This window comes from Dermacentor variabilis, chromosome 9 (genome assembly GCF_050947875.1).
Source record: "Dermacentor variabilis isolate Ectoservices chromosome 9, ASM5094787v1, whole genome shotgun sequence".
Taxonomy (NCBI): domain Eukaryota; kingdom Metazoa; phylum Arthropoda; class Arachnida; order Ixodida; family Ixodidae; genus Dermacentor; species Dermacentor variabilis.
In genome coordinates, this window is record NC_134576.1 from 117,572,076 (window position 1) to 117,597,539 (window position 25,464).

Consider the following 25,464-nt stretch of genomic DNA (forward strand, 5'->3'; position numbering starts at 1 on the left):
AATAACAAAATGTGCATAAAATAAGTTCACAAACCAGAACAGAACTGTAACGGCGTCGAGGAAGGGAAGTGTTGGAGTGGTCTTCGCTACACGACTCTTCCTGCGTTAATTAACAACAAAAAGTGTGAAACATAAAACTCTGTAACTAAGACATGAACTAACGAAAGAAGCAGAATAAAACGAAATCAGGGACAGCATGGACTCCATTTGGCAACAACGGAAAACCGTAGACGCTTGCGACTTCCTTGTGGGTCATGACAATCAGCCACAACGGGGGAAATTTGATACTCACAGAAACATGTGTCCTTGCTACGAGAAGCGTAAAGTCCGGCCTCTGCTCTGAGAACAACGCTATAGCTTGATCCCGACCTAGCACGTCCGTTCCGTTAACCTGTAAAGGTTTGCATAAAAAGTTATAGTCGCTCCACACACGCACAAAATATTTCGTAGTTAATGTTCTTTCTTGCCTAACAGCAATGTTGCTTAGCAAAAAAAAAAACATGAAAGGGTTTTGCAGTATGTCTGCTAACGCGAGGGCGTGAACGGATGGCTTGATGTAAGTGCGCAGTTCAAAAACGCAAGGCCGTACAAAATGATATATAGCTAAACAGTCTGTATTTCTCAAAACACTACTTTATTAACACACGCCGGAAACCACTTTATAAGGGTGACTGGTGAGAGACGCTTCACATAAGGAGAAACACTGCAACGGGCACTTGAACGTAACCCTTAGGCTATGGCAATATATTGACCGCAACACTAACGCCCTTCCGAAACCAGGCTCAGTATACAATACCAAGAAACACCTCTCTCCCGCCCCTGCCTCCCAGGTTGCTGACCCAGGTGACGTAAACCCGGGACTAACAGCACCTGGACGCTTACCTCAAATAGACAATTATGCGAGCTACCAGGAAGATTCCTGACTGAGGGGCTTGAACATTAGCAAAGTAGTGACTATTCTATAGCGTCCTCTCTATATCTGGCTTTCTGGTTCTCTCAAACAACTAACTTCTTTTATTCTGACCATTGGTTTTGCTATTTAGGCATCATCGATGGGATGCAATTTGTGGAATTTTCGGAGTGACCGACACGGCCAATCAAGTCGTGCGCACTAATTAGAAAAGGAGTAAGTAAGGAGTAAGTAAATACTCACCTGGAGTATTTGGTCACCTTCCTGTAGTCTTCCGTCTTTCGCGGCAACGCTTCTTGGATCAATCTTTAAAAAAGGACAAGTAACATGCACAGATCAGATCATAGGAACGAAGTAACTGTTTCTTTTTCTCTCAATGAATATTGCATCCGGTCCCGAACTTGCTCTTGATCCTTGCTTCCAGTGTACTCTTCTGGAAAAAGCTCGATCTTTCTGTGGAACCAATCAATCGCAATAGCTTCGCATACTTAGACAGCGGTAAATGATATTGCCTGTTTAGTAGCACGTGGCTGCACCGTGCAGGACGCTCACATTTACTCCCCCACCCCTGGGGTAAAACGCCCAGTCGCCCGCTTTTATTGGCATACCGGACAACTAAAGTTCTCTAATAAAGCCACACAATCTATAGAGGAACCTAATTATGTTTTATTGAAATGTAGATAGTTAGGTCAGCGGAAACGAATGCAGACGAAAAGATAACTTGCCCGCAGGTGGGAGCGAAACCCACATCTTCTGCATTGCGTGTGCGGTGTTCTGCCAATGGGTCGTGTCTAAAACATGGCGCCTACGAAGTGTTTCTGCTCTGGAATTACTTCCAGCGTGTACATCAAGCAAAAGCATAGTCTTCGAGTTTGGTTTCTGTTATCCTCGGAGAGCTGTCGCTGGGCGAGCATTTCTACACCACCTATTAGGCTACCTCGGCGGCAATCACCACATTTACTTTCTTGTATATATAGGTACGTGTGCATGATTAGGCATTGGAGTGTTAGGCCAGTGACACTCTCCTCCAAGGTGGCGGATGTGTGACGCACTTTAATCAAAACGGCAATAGGTGGTGTACGAAACGCGACGTCTATTACGTGCTTCCGGCTAACAAATCCACCTCCATCACCTTAGCCTTCAAGATTCGCATTTTAATTCCAGAGGGCACCACTTCTTGAGCTGTGCCTTCGGACACCATCTATTAGGTGGTGGTGGTGGTAAACGTTTATTTCACTTATTTACAGAGAGAGTTGAGGACGACCTTAAGGGCCGGCCCCTTACAAAATCCAGGAGGGGTCCCTATTCCTAGACTCCTGTAGTCTCCGCGACGGCTCGGGCCCTAACCACGAGAGCTCTTTGGCTCTCTAAGGTAGAGCAGCCGAGCAGGGCAGCCTCCCAGCTCTCTCGGGTAGGTGGGGGGGAGGGGTAGGGTAAGCCGGGTTAGAGGGGCAAGCCCGCACCATATGGAAAACGTCCGAGAACGCGTAACCACACAGTGGGCACTCCCCAGAGGAAGCAGGGTTAAAGTACTGTAGTACTGCCGGGCATAGTACCGTGTTAGGGCGAGTCGGTAGGTTAACATCGTCGAAACCAAACTTCGCTGAACAGTCTACTGTCCTTCGGTCGTTTCGCGCTGTTTGCTTTCTACGAGGAAGACGACATTTTTAATCGCAGTTGTCACGTGGCAGGCAGCTGGGAAGCAGGTAGTTGGCCAATAAGACCTATTATACTTACTCGTGGCATCAAGACTGGCAAATTTGATACACTCGCTTACTACGCAATTCATACACTTTTCACCCCCAAGGCTTGCGATATATACATAAAAATAGTATCAGTTTAATTTGGCTGCACATTCCGAGATCTCATACTCACTTCGCCCACGTAAATTTCCGTCTCTTGCTCATCCGGGTCACCGTAACAGAGGGTGAGGCCGAGCTTCTCGTTTCCATTCCTTATTAACGTGACCTCCTGAAACAAAGCAGTAAGAACAACCGCAGCATTAGAACCCAGCAACCATGCGTCTAAGCTGTGCTGCTTTATTCGTCAAACTGGTTAAGTACAATAGACAGTGTTTTTCATTCGCTACCTTTTCTTAGCCCTAACCTCATTCGTACGGTTTCACTAAGCCCCCGAGGTGCCGATGGAGTAAAAAATACGGCAGAAAACTCCACTGAAGTTGTCTAAGTATGCCTAAGCATTGTGCCACTTGCTCATCTACACGCAGCCCATTGTGATTATCAATTATATGAAACTAGATTAGACAAGTATAAACACTTGTCAACCCTTATCGGTCGTTATCAACTTTATCGGATTCGATCCGACCCTTAACCCTTCTCAGTCGTTATGAACTGTGTCACAATCAATCCAATTTTCATCAACCCTTACCTGTTCTTATCACCCTTATCGGACATGATCCGACCCTTATCAACACTGCTCCGTCTTTGTCAATCTTATCAGAATTGCTCTGACCGTTATAAGTTCTTATCGCTTTATATCACCTTATCAGTTCGCGTCAAACCATTAACAACCATGATAAAACTCTGATGACCCCTCACCACTCCTTATCATCCCGTTGACTGCTTATCTGTGTCGCGCGACGCGCATGAGTCCTCAGGGATCGGTGGCATTTCGGTCGGTGGAGGAACGCCCCAACGGAAGGCGCATCCCAAGACCACCTAAACGCGGCGGAGATTTGGCGTGTTTGTCACTAAACTTTCACAAAATTGGAATTTTCCTAATATCTACAATGCTCCAAGTCGGTTCCACATATGGTCCTGGAGATTCCGTTTAGTTCACCATAGCCAAATCTTCCAAGAAAGCCTCAATAAAAACTGTTCTCCTTAGATATTTGTTTTATAACGTCAGTACAACACGTTCATATGGTTCAGGTATATTCGCCTTCTGTAAGCGTCGATATTTTGCCCCGTGGGTAAGACACCAGGCTTCTGGGCAAGGGGTTGTAAGTTCGACACTCCCCACCACCAACGGTTTTTCTTTCGAAATTGTTTTTTTAAAGCGAAAGCTTTACTGGCCGCGAACTTGCGATTTCGCCATAGCGGTGCTCCGAGGAGGCACATGACGTCACAACGCGCACCTTGCCGCGGATATTTCTCTCTCTCGCTCCTTAGTCACTACTGAGCATGCGCCACTCACGAACGCCGTTCGGTATGACGTCACACCGCGTTCCTCGTCGTTGCGCTCGCCTCCCCTCGCTTCGCAGCTGCGTCGCATGCCTGATATGTCGGAGGATTGAAAAGGAGGGCTCGCCTGAGCCGCAACCACAGTTAAGGCGGCAGTATGGACGGCGACAATTCTGATAAGCAGGAGGAGGCCTGGAACGAGATGAAGAGGAACCGAATCACCCAGGAAACAGACGAACGGCGCGCCGAACGACTGGTTAAACGCCGCAACATAGCTAAAGAACCAGACTAACCTGGACTTGCAATCAAGATTAACCAAGGCTAACCGTGCTATGCCTTAGCTTTCGCTACGTATATCCTGGCATAGCCGAGCTAAGCCACTTCCATTTTTTTACATTGATTTCTTTACAGCGATTTGTCTTTCATGACAGACGGACAAGTTTCTTTGTTTTGTAAGCATGTTGGCTAAACACATTCAATTTTGTGAGCTCTTGTCACGAAAAAAATTGAGAACAAAAATATGCAGATCCCACGCACTGTGGTATCTGCATAAAGTTTCGCTTACAACGATAGCGAAACATTGTGTAACGCCTGTGTTCATTGACGTTATTTGGCGGTGATATGTGACGGCATACGACAGTCGTGACGTGACACGAAATGTTACCTCGCGTGATCCGATTGCGTTTGTTGTTCTAGCTCCGTTCCACGCTTTACGCGAGCCTTCGTCTCCTCGGCACTAAATGCAGGCTTCGGTGCTATTCTTGGTTGTAGCGTTGTAGCTCACAAAACTGCCTCCTCTCTCTCTCTCTCTCTCTCTCTCTCTCTCTCTCTCTCCATTTCCTCTCTAACATTCTCCTCTCCTACTCTCTACTGTCGTTGTGGCGGGTGGGCACGCAGACAAGCGCGGAAGCTCCTGCACTGAATTTCTGAGGGGTCACGCCTAGTCACGGCTGTCCAGAGGGCATTGTACGCATGCGCCGCGGCGCGAATGTTGACACGAGCTTCTCGGGTCGTCTTTCCTTTGTGCCACACTCCTGCCGTGTACTAACGCGATAGCGTTAAGGGCCCAGTGTCGCAGAAAATCCGGTGTCGACGCCGCAGGCGTCGCTTGGGGAACAATCGCTCTGAACCGCAACCGCGCGCAGGCCTACCACGTGGCGCATACCTTGTCTCGCATTCTTTACAAAGTTATTCCTCGGAATTTTGAAAATGACATCTCATAAACAAATGCCCTGCAACAAAACACCGACAGCGCATGCCGTTGATGTTTTTGTGGCGCGGCCACGTCTCGACCACGTCTCGGCGCGGCCGGCGTTAGTGGCGTGCGTTTCAACTACGTCACGACGTGGCCGGCGTTAGCGGCATGCGAGACCGCAGCAGCAGCAGCAGCAGCAGCAGCGGAAAGTTGAAGGAAGAGGGAAAGAGCATAGAGTTTCTCACTATAACACCTAGAGGGAAATCTGGCGCCACCGTCTATGGGAGTTTCCTTGGGGGCGCCGTGCCGTCATGGGAATGACGGTATATGTGTCTGCGAGGCTTGCGTTGGCTGGTGTTGTAAGAGGCGTCGTCTAAAACGTGGATATGGCTACACAAATAAGGCGCTCCTAAAGTAATATCTTCATAAAATGTTTCCGTTCACGCATACTGCATCTTCCAGTGACGTTTACTCACCTACAATGCATAACCAAGCGAAGAAAAGCAAGGACAGAAGACAAACTGTTTCAAAGCGAGCGCGAATCTTATCGTCTGTCCTCCAACTTTACCGGCCGGCTGATACTCCTTACGTATCATATAACTGTACATGCAATAACAAGTTCTCATTGTTAAACAAAACATGTTTTTGTGTAATAATAAAGCTAAAACAGCTTTTTACGTGCCGTTTTAGTAAAAAATTAATCATTGTGACAGAGGGAACGGTGCTTGCTTGGCCAATGCCTCCTTTACTAGATGCCTGCCGCGTGAGCCGAGAAGCTGGTTCCTGCCCATGTCCTCTTTACTCTTCCCCATCCGGCTTAACCCGGTCGGCTGTGAGCGCTAGCTGCGGTGGCCACTGCAAACCTAAATCACGTAGCCCTGCCTCAGAGATTTTAGCGGCGTCTTTTGCGATCCCAGAGGCAGGACCCGCGGTCTCTCGTCACGCCATTGGTCGAGCACGCACCAGCCAAGTAATCGTCACTTCCTCCGCAACAGGAAGTGGATCGGCTGCGAGCGCCATCTCTCCGCGACTACCCTGAACTACGGGAACCTCCGCTCCAATGGCAAGACTGGCGAAGCAGAAGGCATCTAGTAGAGGAGGCATTGGCTTGGCTTTCCGAGAACGATGCCGATCCGAAGTCAGAATGCACCGCCATTGCCATGCATATCACAGCGCAGCAGCGCCAGATTTCCCTCTAGGTAATATAGTGAGAAACGCTGTGGAAAAGAAAGTTTCGCTTTAATAGTACGCGCCCCTCTGCCTAAGCACGGACGTGTGCTACGTAGTACCCCCTTGTTACTTCAGTTTACGTAAGTAGTGGGGACGTGTATCGTGAGAGCATTGGACGTACTACCGACATGCCGCTTCGGCGCCAAAGTCTGAAGTGTTACGCTTCTGTGTTGTTTAAAGCAAACACCGTGCTCGGGCTACTTTTCTGGATTACCTTTTCAATTTATCTTTCAGAATCCGTCGCAGCTTCGCGAATTAAGAGTAGACCTGTCAAGGATTACATGCAAAGAGTAAGTCCTTTATGCACTGGGCGCGAAGCTGTAAACAATGTGCGAAGCAAATAATGAATACTGCTTTCATGTGACGCCAGCGTCTCATTTCACATTTGACGCGGCGTGCAGTTGGACAAAGGTATATGTGTAAACTGGTAGCGAAGTTTCGACAGAAGCCCACACCTCAAGACGATGGTGACCGTTGCAACGAGTAGCCATCTTCTTGATGTGGGAACACTAGCAGTAAGCAAAAAAAAAATGAAAAAAAATGAAAAGTGATGTCACGACTGGAAATGGCAGTGAGTCACCATCTTACGCTGCTTGGCGCGAATGTTTGAATTTCTTTAGCGTCCGGCTTTTCAACCGCTACGACAGCAGTTATTCTTTGAGTCTGAGGCGAGCTTGCGGCTCACCTCAGCTGAAGCGCCAGCGTGTCATTAAACTATAGGAGTGGCGCATGCTTTAATGCGAACATAATTAGGCTCTTATTGGCGGCAATTGTTCCAGTAGGTTCTTTAGGAAGGTGAACGAATCAGATAGAAATTAATGACAGTGCCACAAAGGTTTCAAAAGCGACTTCACTTTTATTCGACTAGAATAATGCGACCAATATAATTGACCAAACAAAGCATGTTTTAGTCACGGTTGTAGTCAAAGCATGTTTTAGTCAAGCATACACGGCCTCAGCTGTGCTCGCCTTCCTCCTCCAATGCCTTGCACCGCGAAGGCTACGGCGAAGACGTCACCGTGGCGCGCCGTTCAAATTTCCGATTTGGTGCCTATGCCGCGCTAAACGTAAGCCAAACGCGGCTGTCCTCAGAGAGCCGCAGTGCGCTTAGCCACTGGACTCGTGGCGGCAACTCGCGCCGGCCGCGGTGTAGCCGAGCGCAGCGACCAATAGCAGCCGTGTATTGGAGTGTGCTTTATGACGAAATAAGCCACACAGAAAAGAGGGAGGATCGTGAGGTTTTTGAAACGCGAGAGTTTGAGGGAAAGGTGACTTCGCGCTCCGCTTGCTAGCTCCAGGGACCGCGTACGACATCAGAACTTGGCTGAGATGTTCACAACAGCGTATGCTACCCGCGGACTATGCTACTTCACCAAGCCCGAGGGGTGGTTCAGGGCCCCTTCAAGCGGCCGCTCCTGCGTTGAGTGTCGGCGTCGGCGTAACCTAGCGAACGAGCAGAGCGAAGAGTGAGCGCCGAGGGGGGTGAAAAAAAGTAACATCTCGCCCCCGCGAGAGCTAACGCAACGCGAGGAGGAAAGGGGGGGACGAGGCTACAGTGAAAGCACGAGGCGGAAAGTGGAGGAGGAGCAGAGGGGAGACGGCCTTCGCATGCGCTGAGCTGCCGGTGGCCACCGCATCCGCCGCCGCGTGGGCGATTTCATCTACACTTCCGAGGGGGGAGGGCGGGGCGGGGTGGCGTAACTTGAGGAGGGCTACGCTCGTCCGCGGCGTCAGCTGCTGAGGTCAGTCCACGGTACCAGCGCGTGTAACGGGTATCACTGCTCCTGCAAGGGGCGATGACGAAGGCCTACCAATAAGGCTCGGTGCGGCGCTCCCTTGGGTGTTGTCGCCGCTGACACTGGTGGCACGACTACCCCGCAACGAAGGGTCGCTCTCGTCGTAGGTGGAACGAAAGCGCGAGAAGGAAAGCGTAGGGCTGAGCAAGACGCGCTGTACGGCGACGATGGCTACGAGATGGCGCCAGACTAGCGCGCGTCGTCTGCATGGAAAGAAAGTACTGCATGAGCGGAGGTCTGTCTGCGGCGGCTGCTGTAAATCGCGCCCACGCGTCACCAACGCGCCACGTCTCGCGATTAGTGAGGCGCACGAGCCACAATTCGCTTCCTTCGCGATGTGCCGCACGAGACAGATTGTGAGCGCCAGCTACACTATTCACAGCGTTATCTTCCTAATATAAACCGTGTACCTATATAATCATAATACAAAATATTCACACGCGGAATGAAAACACGTATAGACCCGCGCTCGAATTTCGCATTAGGGAGCATCGTAATCGTCGGTGAATATTTACTTTATTTTCCATAGATAATCAAGGAAGGCGTTACATATATTTCTATATGGCTGTAGCCGAGCCCCTATGCTCCAAATGCGACTGCAAAAGTGCGACATAAGCTTAGTACAAAATCACGAAGGAAGCGGATTCGCCAAAAGTTGTTCTTGTGGATGGGGAAATTGCCGGTAGGATGAAAACCAGGTTATCAATCGTTACAGCTTGCTTCACTTGCCTCTCATCTCAAGTATACTTATCTCTGTGTGTTTCTCGACAACGATAAAAAAAATAAAGAGAAGGAACACCTAGAATCACCTTCTACACAGCGACCTTATTCTTCCACCTACGTATATTTCACCTCGTTTAGGTCGTGCACAAAAGATGGAAATCTCATTGTGCGTATAATGCGAGCCTGCTTTCAATTCTTCACATCCCGGACCTCTCAATACTGGATCCGCCTTTCCGAATCAGTGACATCGATTGCTGGTCGCTTCCCGTTTCGCATTAGTTCAGATACTGTATTTCCCGGTAACTATAATAATGGAGTCTGCATCCACGCTTGCATTAACTTGTTAAATCTTTTTGCTCCTGCTTAGTCGCTCCCCGCTCCCTAAAAGGCATCTGGCCTGGTTGATGAAATAAATAAATAAATAAATTTCAGCTTACCTCATATTCTATGTCGTAGCCGTCGTCGTCATCTTGGTCTTCATTCCTGCTCGGAGGGCTCAGTGGAGGTGGAGGTATGCTTAACCTGAAAAAAATAAAAAAAAATAAAAACATTATAATTCTATGCTTCTTTTTCAACTTTTCGTTTATTTCTCTGTATTTTTACTATCTTTAGTTTCTTCGTGAAGCAATAGGATGATGGCACAGTAGACAAAAGAAAGCTTGACAGAGGTCCCAATCAGAGTTGCGAAGTGGCCATGCGGAATGTAATAGATCCTGAAATAATGCCACTTTTCTCTGTTTCTTGAAGCCCTGTAGAGAATGGAAACGGAATAATGAATAGCTGCGTGTGAATGGAATGGCAATGGTATTGCGCCTAATTATGTCGGAATTGAATTAAATGAATTTGTTTCCGCAAAATGTTTCTGAGTAGTTCGCATAGAAGAGAAGTACCATGCACATGCGAGGCTGCGTAGATTTGTTCAGGCATTCCTGCCACATTTATGTGTTGGGGTTGTCGGTTTGCCAGCGCCATGGGCCTGGGACACGAGACCAAGCCTGCACGACATGCCTTCACCTGTACCCGTGTCCTCTAGCTCTCCTATGGCGTGATTACGTGCCAGGCTGCCTAGAACAAGAAGACTTCACGTTGCCAAGGCTGTTTCCTTGTGGCACCATGCGGGAATGCGGAAAAACAAAGGAAGTGTGAAGCGTTACTAGGCGGCCACTCTGGGGAACAGGCATTCGCTCCGACATTCAACTCCCCAGAATTCAAAGGAATGAAAATGGAGTTACCCCACTAGGTCATTCCACGAAGTAGAATGGGGAATGTAATTGACAGCAGCGCTCAGCCACCTCATTCATAACGACGTTGTGTCCAGTTCGCGCTGCACGAGCATCTTGCGCCGAAGCCTTTCAATGCTGACAACAGCGCCAGAACACGCAGCCTTGCGAGAGGAGGAGGTAAGACGGGAGGCACATGACAGAGATGCGCAGCGACGCTTACGAGCATTACAAAATTTCAGCATTGTATTGGGCAAAACGCATCGTTTGACATTCAGACAAGCATCTCTTGGCGTTCGTATTGGCGTTTTTTTTTTTTGTAATCTTTTGGCACCCATTGGCTCGCGTCGGCAGCACTGGTACGATAAATAAAAGACTCGATCGCGGCATTCTCTGCATACACAGTACAATCTCACTGGTGCTCGTAAATATGATACGTCTTGTGCAGCACATTACGAATCTGGAGTGATTTAGCGTTTCTCCGACGTGTCTCTCGATCAATGCAATTCGTCAAGGTTCGTACAGCTCACACAAGGCTATTCGTCGACGCACACGTACCCGTTTGGGAGGAACGACCCTTCCCACGGTGGCGGTGCCCACCACGGAAATTCAGTCTGCGCCGCCGCGTCGTTGTGGCCCTGGGTGAAGCCGGGGGGCGAGGCGACGGTCTGTTTGGCGCGGCCTCCTCCGGCGCAGCTACTTCCGCTTCCGCCGAAGTCCGACGAACTGCTTCCGGTTCCGTTCCGGCGCTCCCTGCGCAGTACCTCGACCACGATGGGCTCCGAGGCGGCGCGGAACGCCGCCACTGCCTCCTCGTGCGAAGCGTTCGACACGTCGCGGCCATTCACCTGCACACACAGAATGCGTCATGTATTAAATCGAATGCATCTATCCATCCGGTCGAAGAATCAATGAACACGTGTACGCGACAGGCAACGAATCAATGTACGACTTGGCCAGTGAACGAACGTACGCAAGAAAGTGTTAGTGAATGAATGAATGAATGAATGAATGAATGAATGAATGAATGAATGAATGAATGAATGAATGAATGAATGAGTCGCAGCTACAATGTGGCTGAAATCTGCGAACGCCCTTCAAGTTATTCGAGTTCGCTTAGATTGTGCGCTGTTCATCCGCAAATAAAAAAAAATTATATGCTAGCAGCACATGTGAAACCCCGAATGTACCACTCCGTCATTCAACGTATAGATTTTAAGCGTCTAGCCACCAGACACAATCAATGCATCTACGGTCATGCCACTGAATGAATGAATGAATGAATGAATGAATGAATCGCAGCTACAATGTGGCTGAAATCTGCGAAGGCCATTCAAGTTATTCGAGTTCGCTTAGATTGTGCGCTGTTCATCCGCAAATAAAAAAAAATTATATGCTAGCAGCACATGTGAAACCCCGAATGTACCACTCCGTCATTCAACGTATAGATTTTAAGCGTCTAGCCACCAGACAATCAATGCATCTACGGTCATGCCACTGAATGAATGAATGAATGAATGAATCGCAGCTACAATGTGGCTGAAATCTGCGAACACCCTTCAAGTTATTCGAGTTCGCTTAGATCGTGCGCTGTTCATACGCAAATAAAAAAAAATTATATGCTAGCAGCACATGAGAAACCCCGAATGTACCACTCCGTCCTTCAACGTATAGATTTTAAACGTCTAGCCACCAGACAATCAATGCATCTACGGTCATGCCACTGAATGGAATGAATGAATGAATGAATGAACCGAACACTAAATCAACCAGGCAATGTATAATACAACACAATAATTTGTAATTTGCTTCAGAATATTCAATAAACCTAGGGCAGTGACGTTAGGTACTCCTTTCGACGTGTTACAAAAGCTATTGGTACGATAACAATGGTAGGAAAATAAGCATTCGCGATGCATTTGGCAGCGCTAAACTTGGCAAGAGCATGGTACGCCGTAGCGAGGAATAATTTATTTATTTAATGTCCAGAGTTTTGCCTGTTTGAATAGTTCTGCTCATTTATTACTATTTCTCACTACACGAAAGCAGCTTTCGAGTTCATTAATTCAAACCCGTTACTGCGTGCACAATCACATAAAGGTTATGACGTAATCTGGTGGGTAGCAGGTTCGTCGTGAACCACGCCGCTACCACGGGTAACACTAGACGACGCGATTAACCATTTCATTTTCATCGATTTTTCACCTGGCCATCTGTAACCGTGCGCGAGTGTTAGCGAAACGTCAACAGTAAACGCCTAAAACCACGGTCAATATCGTTTCTGATGGCACACACCAATTAAGCGTGTTTTTGTTGGAAAAACAATTGTGTTGAAGTGTTAAGGGTGATGCAGAAGCCAGCGTGACACGACAAACATTCTAAGGCGGCAACACTTTCTCTCTGCCGCTTTTACACAGACAGAAATACACAAGCACCCTCCATTACACCCTCACAAATACACTAATAAACACAAAACACACAAGGACCACTGAACGCCCCCCCCCCCCAACCTACCAGAATATCGTACAAGAATACCCCCCCTTTTTTCTGTCCCCCCGCCCACAGAAAAAAATGGCAGACACGCAAATACTTTGCACCTTCTAACACACACTCAGACAAGAACATTTTTTCCCGCAACACTACACGAAAAAGAAAAAAAAAACGCTGGTATGCTCAGAAAAACTACAGAGGAACCGACAGGACTCCGCCGATATATATCCAGAGCTCGGAGGAGTGTCTACCTCTGGATACGAACGAGTAACCAGGAACGCAAAAGAAAATAAAAAAATAGGGAGGAGACATTACTCTTTCTGTAGCCGCTGGTTACGTTGCGGAAATCGTAGACACGCGAAACGGAAGCGGTCGGCGCATTTTGGGCGATTCGCCGCGTCCGCTGTGGCACGGCGTGAACCGGCGGACCGTAAAGGAGCAAAAGGCTTAGCGCGTCGCGTGTACGCCGAGCAAGGAAATAGATTGAGAGAGAAAAAAGAAAGAAAGCAAAAGAACCCCCAGCACCCTTGAAAGGAACGATGGCACTCCTGGAATAACCGCGAGAAACAACTTAGGAAGAAAGAAAGAACAATCGTGAAAAAAGTAGGCGAAGGAGACCTGCGACCAGGAGAAGCGCAAACTCGGGCTCAGCGCAAGCGAAGAGCCTGGAGAGAAGGAAAAGTAGGAACCGTGTGCTTTCCAGACGCTGAGCGCCGTCGCCCAAGCAACTGCATAACAATAGTAGGCGTGAAGAGAAAAAAAAAAGAAATGCGTGTAAATGAGCAAGAAAATAGAGCGAAAACGGAATAGCGGCGAAAGTAGGAGAGAATGGTTCCGAAATTCGCTTTCGAAGACCTCTTCCTTTTTTTTCCCCAAACTTCCCACTCTTGGAAAAACGCGGCAGCATCAGCATCAATGCGCGCCTGTTTTTCTTCCGAGAAAGGCGCAAACCGCAACGGGGATAGCAAGAAGAGCGCAACACTTTCGCGGATTCAGTTCTCTCTCTCTCTCTCTCTCTCTCTCTCTCTCTCTCTATATATATATATATATATATATATATATATATATATATATATATATATATATATATATATATATATATATATATATAGACGCTCGCACTTTCAAGGGAAAAACGCTTGAGATGGTAATAATGGCGGACAAGGAACAACGCAACTATAGCCAAACATGAAAGCGAGGATACGGGCGACGGCACTGCCTCGCGCGGGGCGCCGAACGTACGAAACGCTGGAGCGGCTGGCACGCGACCAAGCACGCAACGAAAAAAAAGAAAATAAAGAAAGGATGAAGGGAGAGCGAGCGGATTGTCGGAGGATACAAATAGTGGTTGTCAGCACCGGTGGCGTACGTGCGCCATCTTTCGCCGAGCGGATTGAAGTGGCTGTGACACTAAGAGAAAAGTGTGCGGCAATGGGCCAGTACAAAGAGGTACGCACAAGGAGGAGCAATCCTCAGTAGAGCCCTGAAGAAGGGAGTAAGGGCAAAGAAAACGTGTCGATGTGCATGCGTGTCTTAGTATATATATATATATATATATATATATATATATATATATATATATATATATATATATATATATATATATCGTATAGGTGCTGTCATCTGACCAAAAGGACAGAAATAACAAAACGTGCAGAGTGTAATGCAGAATTGAAGGCATAGAGTGCTGACAGAAGCGAAGTGAATGAATGTGCAGAAACGAGATAAATGGTTGCATTTTTCTTTTGCCTACTGAATAAAGAAAGAAAGAAACGTGATCGAAAGAAGCCGGTGAAATTTTGCTACTGGAGCCGGCAGACTCTAATGATGCTGCCGACTTGTGTTCGGAGAGCCTCACAACGCTATTACGGGAAGGAAAAAAAAAAAATAAGGGAGTGCGGGCACTGGTGTGGGGATGGAGTTAAGCCTGGTGAAGCAGGCTCTTAAAGAGAAAAGAAATGGGATTACAAAAAGAAAAAGGTTGGAAATAACTTTGCAACTCTGAATTCGGAAGGCGCGCTCTTCGCTCTCTCGTGCATGAAGCCAGAGAAAAGAATTCGTTTCTTCTACTTTGCGTAAACTGCAGCATCCTCGACTTTTGCTTGTTTTACGACTTGCTTTAGTATAATCATTCTGTGTGGTTATACTTTCTTTCTTTCTTTCTTTCTCTCTTTCTTTCTTTCTTTCTTTCTTTCTTTGTGAATTCCGAGAAGTCAAAGAAATGCCCGCCAGAACACACGCATGGCTAAGCTTCAGTTTTGTCCACAAGCTCTGTAACTTGTGTGGAGCCCAAGGCTTTGTGTTCATAGGTTTATCTCACACGGAATTTATTTTCCCCGTACGTAAGGCACGCAGTCCGTCAGACCTTCAAATAATACTCGAACTACGCAAAGAGAGAGAGAGAGAGAAAAGGGGAAAGGCAGGGAGGTTAACCAGAGAAAAAGATCCGGTTGGCTACCCTACACTGGGGAGAGAGGGGAGGGGGAGGTAAAGTGGTAACAAAGTAGAGATAAGGAAAGGAAGGAGCCTAGACACACAGTCACCATCGGTCACCGGCACCGAATACTGTCATCGCACAGCACAGTGACACTTGCCACACTATCAACATTTGTTCAGGCTACAGCCGCCTGTCCAATCCTGTCGCCCTCAAAAACCCCAACAGTGCCCTCGTCGCCCTCTGCTGCGATGGCTTGTGATGGCGGTATTGTAAAATAAGTTCCTCTGTGAGAGGTCTTTGGTCAAAGCGCGCTATCGCGGTTGCGAGTGATTGTCTCTGTAAATTATATCGAGGACAGTCACAAATGCTAATGTGCTTTTCGGTACGCAGTGTGGCTTTGCCGCAACAACACGCCTACAACGGCGAAGCACGCTTTACAGGCAAGAAAGCCAGAGTTGAAATTTTCTCGGTCCATACCGCTTAGTCAGTGAGCGCGTGTAATTTGCGCACGTACAACATCGAAGACGATGAGAGACCCCAATTTTTTTTTCCTAGACATCTTGACGTCGCGGCCATTTTTGCGCAGGCGCAGCCAATCGTCAGTCAATCTGCAGCTGACAATATGGCGGAGTTCGACAGCGTCTGGACCAGCGCCAGTCGTCACATTTTTGGTACATTGCGTGCTATCCTCTCCTACTGTGAGTTCAGAATAATTGTCGATGAGCTATAGGGGCGAAGAAAAAGGACAAATAAATAACACGCGAATTATCGATTCCGGAGCCGGGAAAGAGCCTTTCCACAAAATCCTGCCACTTCCTATTTCGTCGGCAGCCTCGGAACGAAGTGGCCGGAAGCTTTCATTACCTCCAACGTATTTACCGTCTTTTCTTTGGCTTCCGGCTTTCACTGGGGCAATTGTGCTCGGAAGGCAATAACCAAAGCGTGCAAGAGAGCAGGAGTATTGGGGTGGGGGGAAGTCGCGGCACGCCTCCATTAAGAATTTGCACGGAACGTTCGCGTGGGCGGCGGATGATGGACGCCGAAGGTCTAATTAGAGCGCGGTGAAAGCTTTAATGGATTCTCCAGTCTCGCGCTTTCCTTCGCTTCCAGTTCCCTTCGCGCAAGTGAATTATGGCCTCTCTGAGCACTTCGTGATTGCCACGGAACACAACGAGAATGTAATGCGAGAGGAAATAAGATAGATAGAACGACGACGCGGGCCGGCGACGCAAATTCGGAAGCGGCAGACTGGCTCTGCATCCGAGGCTTCGGTCGGTTCGATCGCGTGTCGAGTGGCAAGTGAACGGGAACGCTTCGACTGCGAATTTAAACTTTTTTCCGGGTGTAAGTGCGCGCGTACTGCAGCAGTCATACTTAAACACAACACGTCTTACAGACTTTTCGGGTTTTATTTTTCTGTGGATGGAGTTGGATAATTTTTTTTTCTGGTTGGGTTGCCTTTTAAACATAGTAACTTAGTGCGTCTTCCTTACAAAGCCTTCGACGTTTGCTCCATAAAGCCTGCTTTTTGTTAGAGTTAATCTGACAGAGATGTCTCGTGCTCGTTGTGGTTAAGAGTCATGGAGGCTGTACTACGCCGGAAGGATAGCTAAGGCACATAGCCTGACGGGGCCCGTCCATTGTGTGGAGTCGTAACATTAAGCAGAGGCAAACGGTGACAGAGTTCAATTGGCGATGCCTAAAACTTCGTTTCTCAGCTCGTTGCTTTAAAAAATGCACGAAATACAGGATAATTATAAATCAGATGTGAAATTGGTTCCACACATTTCAATTGTGATGGTGCTCTTGTAACATGTGCCCTTCCGGCGTGTTTATACCTTGTGACGTGCTCGGTTATTAGTTTGTTCCTTCGATGTACACCACTGTTTTTCGATGCGAGTCGACAAATGAGGTGCGCCGTTCGATTAGTAGTCTATACAGGTTCACCAGCATTTGCTGCCTCAGCAACGTGACCTGTCTTCGCGCTGTTCGACCCCACGAAGATGCAAAACTGATTGCCAACTGTTGACTTTGCCCTCTCCACTTGTATATTCCTTGATACCAGAGACTGCGCGGAGATTTAGGTCACAGTTCCCTGTCTATATGAGGGCTGAATATAAACATACGCTTTGGGTTCCAAAAGCTTTTATGTACGCATGTACTTCCGTTGCGTGTCCTGCTCAACATTTGCGATTAGTATATATATATATATATATATATATATATATATATATATATATATCTTTAAAACGCAAGTTCCCTACCGAAGTACTTGTTCTTGACTTAGCTGGTACGTTTACCTATAAAAAGAAGACCACGCAATGTCTGCGCATGTCAGTGATTTCCCTCTACTCTCCTGGCCTTGTGTGCTCAACGAAATTGTCCAAATTCATTTACTCCGACGTAATTCACGTTTCTGTAACTTTTGTGTTTGCCTCTTGCTGCGACAAACGCACCCTCTGACTTGGTTAAAGTGCGGAAGTTGCGAGTGTATATGTAGTCAAACGGCTTTGCGCAACGAATTTTCGTTACGCGGTGGTTGAAGACGAACGACAGAAAAATAAGAAAAAAGCATAATGTCGACTTCGTTCCCGAAATCACATCACACAGTGAAGGCGTCCTGCATCCACTTTACTTCGCAGGCAAAAATAAAGTCGCATTTATATTTCCTGATGCCTTTAAGTTTATTAGTATACAGAAATCCTATCAGTGGCGTTTCCGGCATTCCTGTTTGCCTCTATCCGATGTAACGAGATGAGAACGCAAACAAAGGCTCGTTCGTCAAACATCAGGTCCTTCGTCGCGCCGCCGAACGCTAAAAGGATTACGCCACCACCTGCAGAGGAAGCAGGCAGATATAGGCGGGCTGGGGCGGGACTTTGCCCGGTGCGAAACGGCGGCGGAGTGTGCAAACATATCCGTAACGCTAGACTGCGAGTCAAGCCGAGCCGAACCGAGCCGAAGGGTGGTTCCGGTGACGGCCAGACAGAAGCCAGAGATGCGCCGGTCGCGGAGCAGCTCCAGAAGTCGAAGAAAGAAGATAGCGGCGCGCGCATTCAGGCGAATCTGATAAAGCGTCGCGCTCGGTCGGTCAACATAGTGCAGACGCGGTCGGGAGAAAAGACAAGCTAAGCCGCGTCGAAGGGAGAACAGGCTGTTCCCTTGTTCTTCAGCGAGCTCGTGCGCGATCGGCCTTGTGGTGGCAACAAACAGGCCGAAAGATATTCGAACTACGAAGCATTTAGTGGATGTCGCCTGCAATGAGGCCGTTAGGCCTTGTCGCGGGCGAGGCTTTGAACACGAGGAATGGTGGCTGCAAATGGCGCCCCAAAAGCTGAATTAAATATGCGAAATAAACTGGAATGTACTCCAACTCCGAAGCGCATAAAGACGAGCTTGAAGCTACAGCGATGAGAAGGGAGTTACGAAAATAAAAGGACTGTGTGGCATAGCATCGAGGAGAAGGTTAAGCCGGGCGGGCCTCCACGCGGCTTAGCGGCCGGTCGTGCAGACGACAGCTCTTGCAGACGATGCCAGGAGCAGACGGCTACGTGAACGGTCGTGTGTGTGCCCCCTCGCCCATGCACCAGTGAAGCCGGGGCGTCGCCACAGGAAGGCACTTATCGATCGCGCATGCGACCCAAGCTCGTTGGGGGCTTCCCGGGGTCGACCCTTTCTTGAAGTGGGCGTCGCATTCAGACCCTCTTCTGAAAGCGAAATAATTGCCCCCAAGGATGGTGATGCCGGTCGCTTGAATAGCGATGCATGGCGCGTGTCGAAATCAGACAAAAAGAAAGAAGGGAAAGAGGGGGCTTGTGTGGGGCTCTTGATCGGGCATCACGTGTCTTTTGTAAGCATAAAAGCGGGAAGTCACAGCGTTGTGAAAGCGATGAAAGCAAGTTTTACGTTGTGCGTCAAATTAGTTCCCTACTTTGAAAGAATGAACAACGAATGTTCGAAGTTGAGTCGTAGCGGACGCGGTGCACGCCAGTCTCGCAATGGACTTTCTATCGCGAGCCCTCATTGGTCGGAAACGCTGACGTCACCCCTCAGCAGATTTATCGCATTCATGTTTAAATCTTGCTCGAGCTTGAAGAGTATTTTTGAGGTTGTCCAAACAGTGTCCGTAGTAGGGAGCTTAAACTACTCACGTGTGTTTTTGAAAATAGTTCGTATTTCCCTTCGGTTCATGTAAAAAAAGTGAGTCTTTAATGTTGCAAAAGCGCATTTTGGCTTATGAATGACGCCGTAGTGGAGGTCGAGCCCGCTACCTCAACATCAGCAGCAGAATGAGATAGCCGCTGAACCCCCACAGCGTGTTCTCTTGAATTACAGCGAACAACAAAACAACAATAGATTGTTCTACTTTTCGTGGTGATTTGCTATATTGCAAAACCGCAGCCTCCTATTATGCAGCGTAGCGAGCACGATACTGGAGAAACCGCGATGAAGCAAGCAAGCAAAGCGGTGCAGTGCATACAACGGCACTGCCATTTCCTAGCGAGTAACAGGTGTTCTTCAGCGCCATCTAGGAGAAACCATAAAGAGAGACAGACGAGCTCCTCGAAGACCGAGCTACGCTCGGAGGAAATGGACCCATAAAAATTAATCCTCGGAGAGGCTAACGGCCTAAGCTGTTCCGCTTGCCCGTTCTCGGGCAGGTTGCAGAACAGCCTTGCTTTCCTGGGCTAGTTTCTCCAGCGACATTTCTGTTTTTTTTTTCTCCGTCTTGCTAACAACTTCGTCGTTTCGCTAATGGTCTCGTGTCTTTTGCGAAACATGGTTGAACGCTTCGCGCCCTTTGGATAGTACGTACGTCACTTAGGGGCCGCTTCTGGAAAGTGCCACAGATTCTCGCTTGCATCTTCTGCCTCGGCCACAACAAGGAAAGAAAATGAAAACAGATGGCCATTGATACTGTGTCCGGAAACAAACGTTAGCAACAAATGCTTCTTATTACATCACCTTCTCATTACGTCATCAACGTCACAGACCCGGTGACACCTATCCAAGGCGGCCGAACGGTGGACTCCGAACTGGAAGTGCGACACCTAGCGGTACCTGTTGGCATCGATACTGATTGATTGGCGCTATCGGCAAGAGTGCGACATGCTTGCCCGACATTATCGATACTTAGTCATGTATGTTTTGCAAGCGTGAACGTCTGGGCTAATTGGTCGTGCATATTTAACGCAAACAGAGACGCGAAAACAAGACGCGAGGAAAAGCTGGCACACAGCGTCGTTTCGTCTGTTCTTATTCATGACGTACGCCGTTATTTCCGAGAGGTTGTTCCGTGCTTGCACCTTCGGATTCGAGGTTCTCCTCGTGAGCAGATAGCACAAAGGCCTGCTAGAGATAACCTCGCCCAGGTGGTGAAAATTGTTCTCCCTCAATACGGGGTGTCCTTTAATCAGATTTAGCTGTTGGCACGTAAGACCCCAAATTTTATTTTTTGATACAGCCTCGTTCGCTCGTGCTAGTAGTGTCTTTTTCCTGACATACATCTGAACTCGCAAGCTGTCACACCAATGAGACGAAGTCCATAGCCACACTTCCCACTCAGGTGATCAGACATCGCGGCTCCAACAAGAGTTATTCACGTGGTCATGAACGAGAAATCGTTACCCTATTCATGGCTTCCACTGCAGATACGCGAGTGGTGATAACAGGGAGTCTTTTCGCTGAACTAGCGGTACAACATTAAGGCGACAATATACGATGACGTGACTGCGTTCTTTCTCCCCGACCCCCCGACACTCTCTCTCTCTCTCTCTAAATAGTTTTACGCGACGGGCGGAATCGCCGATTCTTGCGCGTCACGTGGCTACAGCAAATGACGCAACCAGCAGCTCCTGGAGCCGGTATTGAGCACTGCGATTCGATCGTGGTTTGGCTCGCTAAATGTGGCCCGGCTCGTTAAAAGAAACAGCGATTCACCCCATCAAGAAATATGGAAACAGAGCAGACGACGTAAAAGCGGACACCAGACGACAAAATTTTTTGTCGTCTGTTCTAACGGCGATGTCCACCGTGAACGTCTACAAACCGGTTCAGTTTCCTGCCCCGCAGCCCCCGTATGACTTCTGCCGTGTCGCGCATTCGCAGGAATGATCGTGCAGCAGTTTGTAAAACGACCTCGATGGTACCACGAAGATCAAAAAGCCTCTTATTTTTGTTTTCTTTTAGTCTATCCAAAAGCAAACATAAAAAAACATATCAAAATGTACGAGAAACAGCCAAGCAAACAGCTCCGCAGCTTCGTGAAGTTCTCTTACAAGTCGGCTTGACTTCTTCAATCGAGGGAAGTGTCTCCAAGTAAATACCTCTCATCTCGTCTCTGAACAGCGGCGGCGAGGGAAGGGGGGATGTGCTACCGTTCGCGGAAACCACGTCTACAGCACGCCGACAAGCTGCTCCAAACTTGAGCGACGTAGAAAAGAAACAAAAAAAAAGCGTGATGCAGCGCAAACGGGTAGAGTCGTTGAGATGAGCGCGACTTCCTTTCCGGCTGCTGCGGCGAACAGTAAACAAAAGGCCTCCTCCACGGCCATTCGACGCAAGTGGGGTGTCTCGGATGAAAGGGGGAGGGAAGATGCGACCGAAACAGCAAACTGCGCGCTATCATCTCAGCCGTCAAAGATCGTAAAGCGCACGCACGCAGTTCAAGAAAGGAAGAAAAGACGGACAGTAAAGCTTAAGGACAGGGTCGGCCTCGCCAGGCTCAAAGAAGTCTAGGTCGGGGCCGGGGTGACTTCCATCCTCGTCGAAAGCGTGCTGCAAGCGAGGTGCGATAGTGGAGATAAAAAATCTCGCCAGCTAACCTCGGGGCAGAGCAGTTTACAACTACACACCGGAGCGACCTTCGCTTCCCATTTCACGGTGCATTTTCTTTTTGTAATGTTGTTATTGTGGGCGGTTGTCACCGCGACGTGACATTTTATTTGCCGTGATCCCGGGAGGAAGTTTGTTTGTTTCCTCCTGTAGCGGGGCGTCACTCAAGATTGCATCGTTGGTTCCTTCAGTATTGAGGAGGCCATTGTTCGAGCGGTTGTACTGGTTAGTCATGCCTTAATGTACTTGGGCTATTTTATTCCCTTTCGCCGCGGCAAATAGAAACAACAATAGCAACACCACCAAAAGCTATAGCAACAACTGCTACTGCTATTGCTGCTGCCACTGCTGCTACTACTGCCACTCCTACTACCACCACCACTGCCACCACCACTACCACTACAGCTAACATTACAAAAAAAGAACTTAAGCTTTGACGGACACGAAATAGTTTTCCCTGCTTCGTACTGTTAGTCCGAATGACGTACTGGTCTTAGTAACCATGATGTTCGTAGCTAGAGCTAGCAGCCGGTATTAATAAATGGCGTTAGCCAATTCCGTTTGTATCCAAGGTGTAACGGCGCTTTACGGACATTTTGTCACTGACTGTGTAAACAATCTTGTCGCCGTAGCACCACTAGTCGTCATCGGGCCATCGTCGTCATTCTTATCGCCACTATTGCGTCAGCTACGGCTCTATCGTTTCCATTTTTAAATGTTTACTTGCTGGTTTCTTGTTTTGTGGCGCTAAGGATTCGCTACAAATGAAACTCTGCAATTTTTTTCTTGCCTTCGTAGTTCACTTCAGATATTTTGTACCAACAATCGCCGGTGCTTCGTCAATGGTGAGGCCGATTCGTCTACATGTATGTTCCAAAGCCTCAAAGCATGTCTATCTTTTTTAAGGGATTCCTAAAGTTCAAACCTTGCATTCATTCGAACGAAATTTGGGTTTCCCCGGACTGGGAATAAAGTTCAAGATTACCTGGAATTGTATTCGCACAAACATACGCACGCATGCGTGCAAGCACACACACATAGCATGCAAAGTTCTTATTTTACGCAGAACTATTCGTTCGACCCAGCCTACCGCCATGTTGGGCATATCTGTGAGGTTGACCATCCAACGGTAAACAGCACTTGCTAACGTAAAAGAGCTTTGCGAAGTATACCCGCCATTCGTAGAGACGATTTTGTGGACTCTCGATGCGCCGTCCAAGTCTATAGCCTTAACCGCTCGTGTAATCTTAATCTACTCGTCCAGCCTTAACTTCTAGCAGTATTGCAAGCATAAAAATACATCAAAACTACATCGAGTGTTTGGCACGATATTAGACAAAAACGTAATAAACAAAACGTAACGCTTGCATTATGCCATATCATATTATTGGTCCAAAATTTCGATACGAACCAACGCCAACTTGATCAATCTACTCCTGCCAGTATCAAAATACCTGCGGCAATTATTGCGGCGGCAGCGCTCTATTAAAAAGACAAAAAAAAAAAAAAGAAGCCGAGAAGAAGAACGGTATGAAAAAAAAAATTGGAAAAGACCGCAACGGTAATTTCCTGCGTCGGCGGCGACCTAACGGTTAGGCTCCAGCAACACACGAAAATATAGAGACATTGCGACCGCAACAAGTTTCAAAAGGACCGAAAGACTCATTGCGCGTGTCGTCTCAAATGTCCCCGCTTCCACGACTCCTCCGGTTTCTGGGGAAGTTTTCGACCCGAATCCGACTGCTGACCTTGGGTAAACCCCCGAGGCAATATTTAAAAAAAAGAGAAGAGAAAAAAAAAGGAAAAAAACGTCCATCCACAAGATGACAAAATAAAACTGCTCTGTCACCGCTCATTAGTGACGAGAAACACGTCTCGAGCAGATCCCTATTACTCTTGACTTCTTTTTTCTTTTTTGGTACACTGCGATATGTTTCTTTCCTTCCTTCCTTTCTTTCTTTTCTTTTTTTTTTCTTTTTCACGTGCAGCGATCCGTTATAAGAAAGACGCAACTTTGATGATTGCCGCGGGCTGCCAGGTCACCGTGGCGCGTCGCTATTTGAGTTCGCGGTTTCTTGTTCGTCTTTTTTTTCTTTCTTCTGCATACGTGTGCGTGTGCACACGTGTAATCCTAGAGCCTCCCGCTTTACGACGGTTCGAGCTTACTCTTGTGCGGCATATTTTTTTTCTTGTTTTTGAGCTACAAACGTGGAAGAACATGTTCCCACCGGATTCGATGCGGCGCGCGCTGATGCCTGTGTGTGTGTGGGCCGTTCGAGGCGGTTCGCTTTAGGAGATGCGATCGCGCGCCCAAGTTCGTAACACCGCCCTCCCCCCCCCCCCTTCCCCCAGCCGATTTGTTTTTGCTTCTATTGCTGTGTAGGAGCTCTGGTTGAACCTACTACACGCGCTGCCATAGAGAAGGCCTGTTGCTCGCGTCGCGAAGATGATCTGTGTTGGGTAAACTTGTCGTATGCCGCCCTGCGTAGATCAAAGGGAACGCCGCCAGATTGGTGCGTGTCCCTTTTCTCGTTTGTTTTTCTTGTGCGCTCTCGCGAAGTAATTACTTAATTTTTTTTTGGCGAATTGAAATAGTTGGTCGTATTTTGTTCGAGGAGAGAACCATTTCTTTTTTTTCTTTTGTATTTCAACGTTCCGACGAGTTGCCGCTTTCATGATCGGATCAAAGCGATAGAAATTAGAACGAACAATTCTGATACATAGATAGGCAACGTCCGAGATAAGATTATGGGTTATTTATGACCAGTCTATCGCGTGCATTCTTGTCCCCCTCTTCCGTCTTTCGCTGTGCGCCCGATGACGTAGCCGAAAGCTCCTTGTGTTTACTTGGCGAGAAAGGGGTGGAAAAGTTGGGTTTCACTGTTGCAACGGGTGCGACGATGATATAGCATTTAAAGGCAGTGCTGCAATACGGATCGACTTTTTTGCAAGCGGACCTAGCCGCTCTTTTATTTCCACAAATTAGGAAAGTATTTACTACATTTCTGCATCTCTCTCTCAAAATCTGCAGCTAAACGCATTGCGGTTCCCGATAACGACTTTTTTTTGCCAACTGCGGGAAATTCGATATAAATACGAAATGTTAACTAGAACCACCATTATTGTCGTGGCGCATTTTGAGTCCGTATTTCTTGTCGGTAATGGTGCTACGGAGAGAGCTGCTAGAAATGGTTTCTACGACACGACCATTCATTGATTACTGGTAGCCTTCAATTTCACAATTGTAACGTGCCTCGCAAAGTCATTACTGTCATGTCAGTTGGGAGAATTGCATTCGTTAATAAAGCGATTGCCGCGCCAGTTTTGATGCCCGCCGTTATTGTAACGACTTGATCGGAAAAACTGCATTTCGCATAACTTTCCTTTTTTTTTCTTTTTTCGACGGCAACGTTCATCCACACCCACTGCACGGTAATTCACATATGTATATGCACCATACGCTGACGTTCACAGTGCCTCGAAATC

At 47.8% G+C, this 25,464-nt stretch overlaps 1 protein-coding gene across 2 annotated transcripts in view; it reads right to left on the reverse strand.

The window, feature by feature from the left end:
* Slip1 (SLo interacting protein 1) overlaps window positions 1-25,464 on the reverse strand; it is a 177,510-nt gene that overhangs the window by 9,951 nt on the left and 142,095 nt on the right. Inside the window, exons 2-7 of one of the 2 annotated variants that reach the window (XM_075669108.1) lie at window positions 10,776-11,065; window positions 9,435-9,519; window positions 2,786-2,881; window positions 1,154-1,216; window positions 293-391; window positions 35-100 (exon numbers count right to left, since the gene is read on the reverse strand). In XM_075669108.1, the coding sequence (XP_075525223.1) occupies window positions 35-100; window positions 293-391; window positions 1,154-1,216; window positions 2,786-2,881; window positions 9,435-9,519; window positions 10,776-11,065 (699 nt within the window). The remainder of the gene's footprint in view (window positions 1-34; window positions 101-292; window positions 392-1,153; window positions 1,217-2,785; window positions 2,882-9,434; window positions 9,520-10,775; window positions 11,066-25,464) is intronic. The other variant, XM_075669109.1, reaches the window with a different exon arrangement.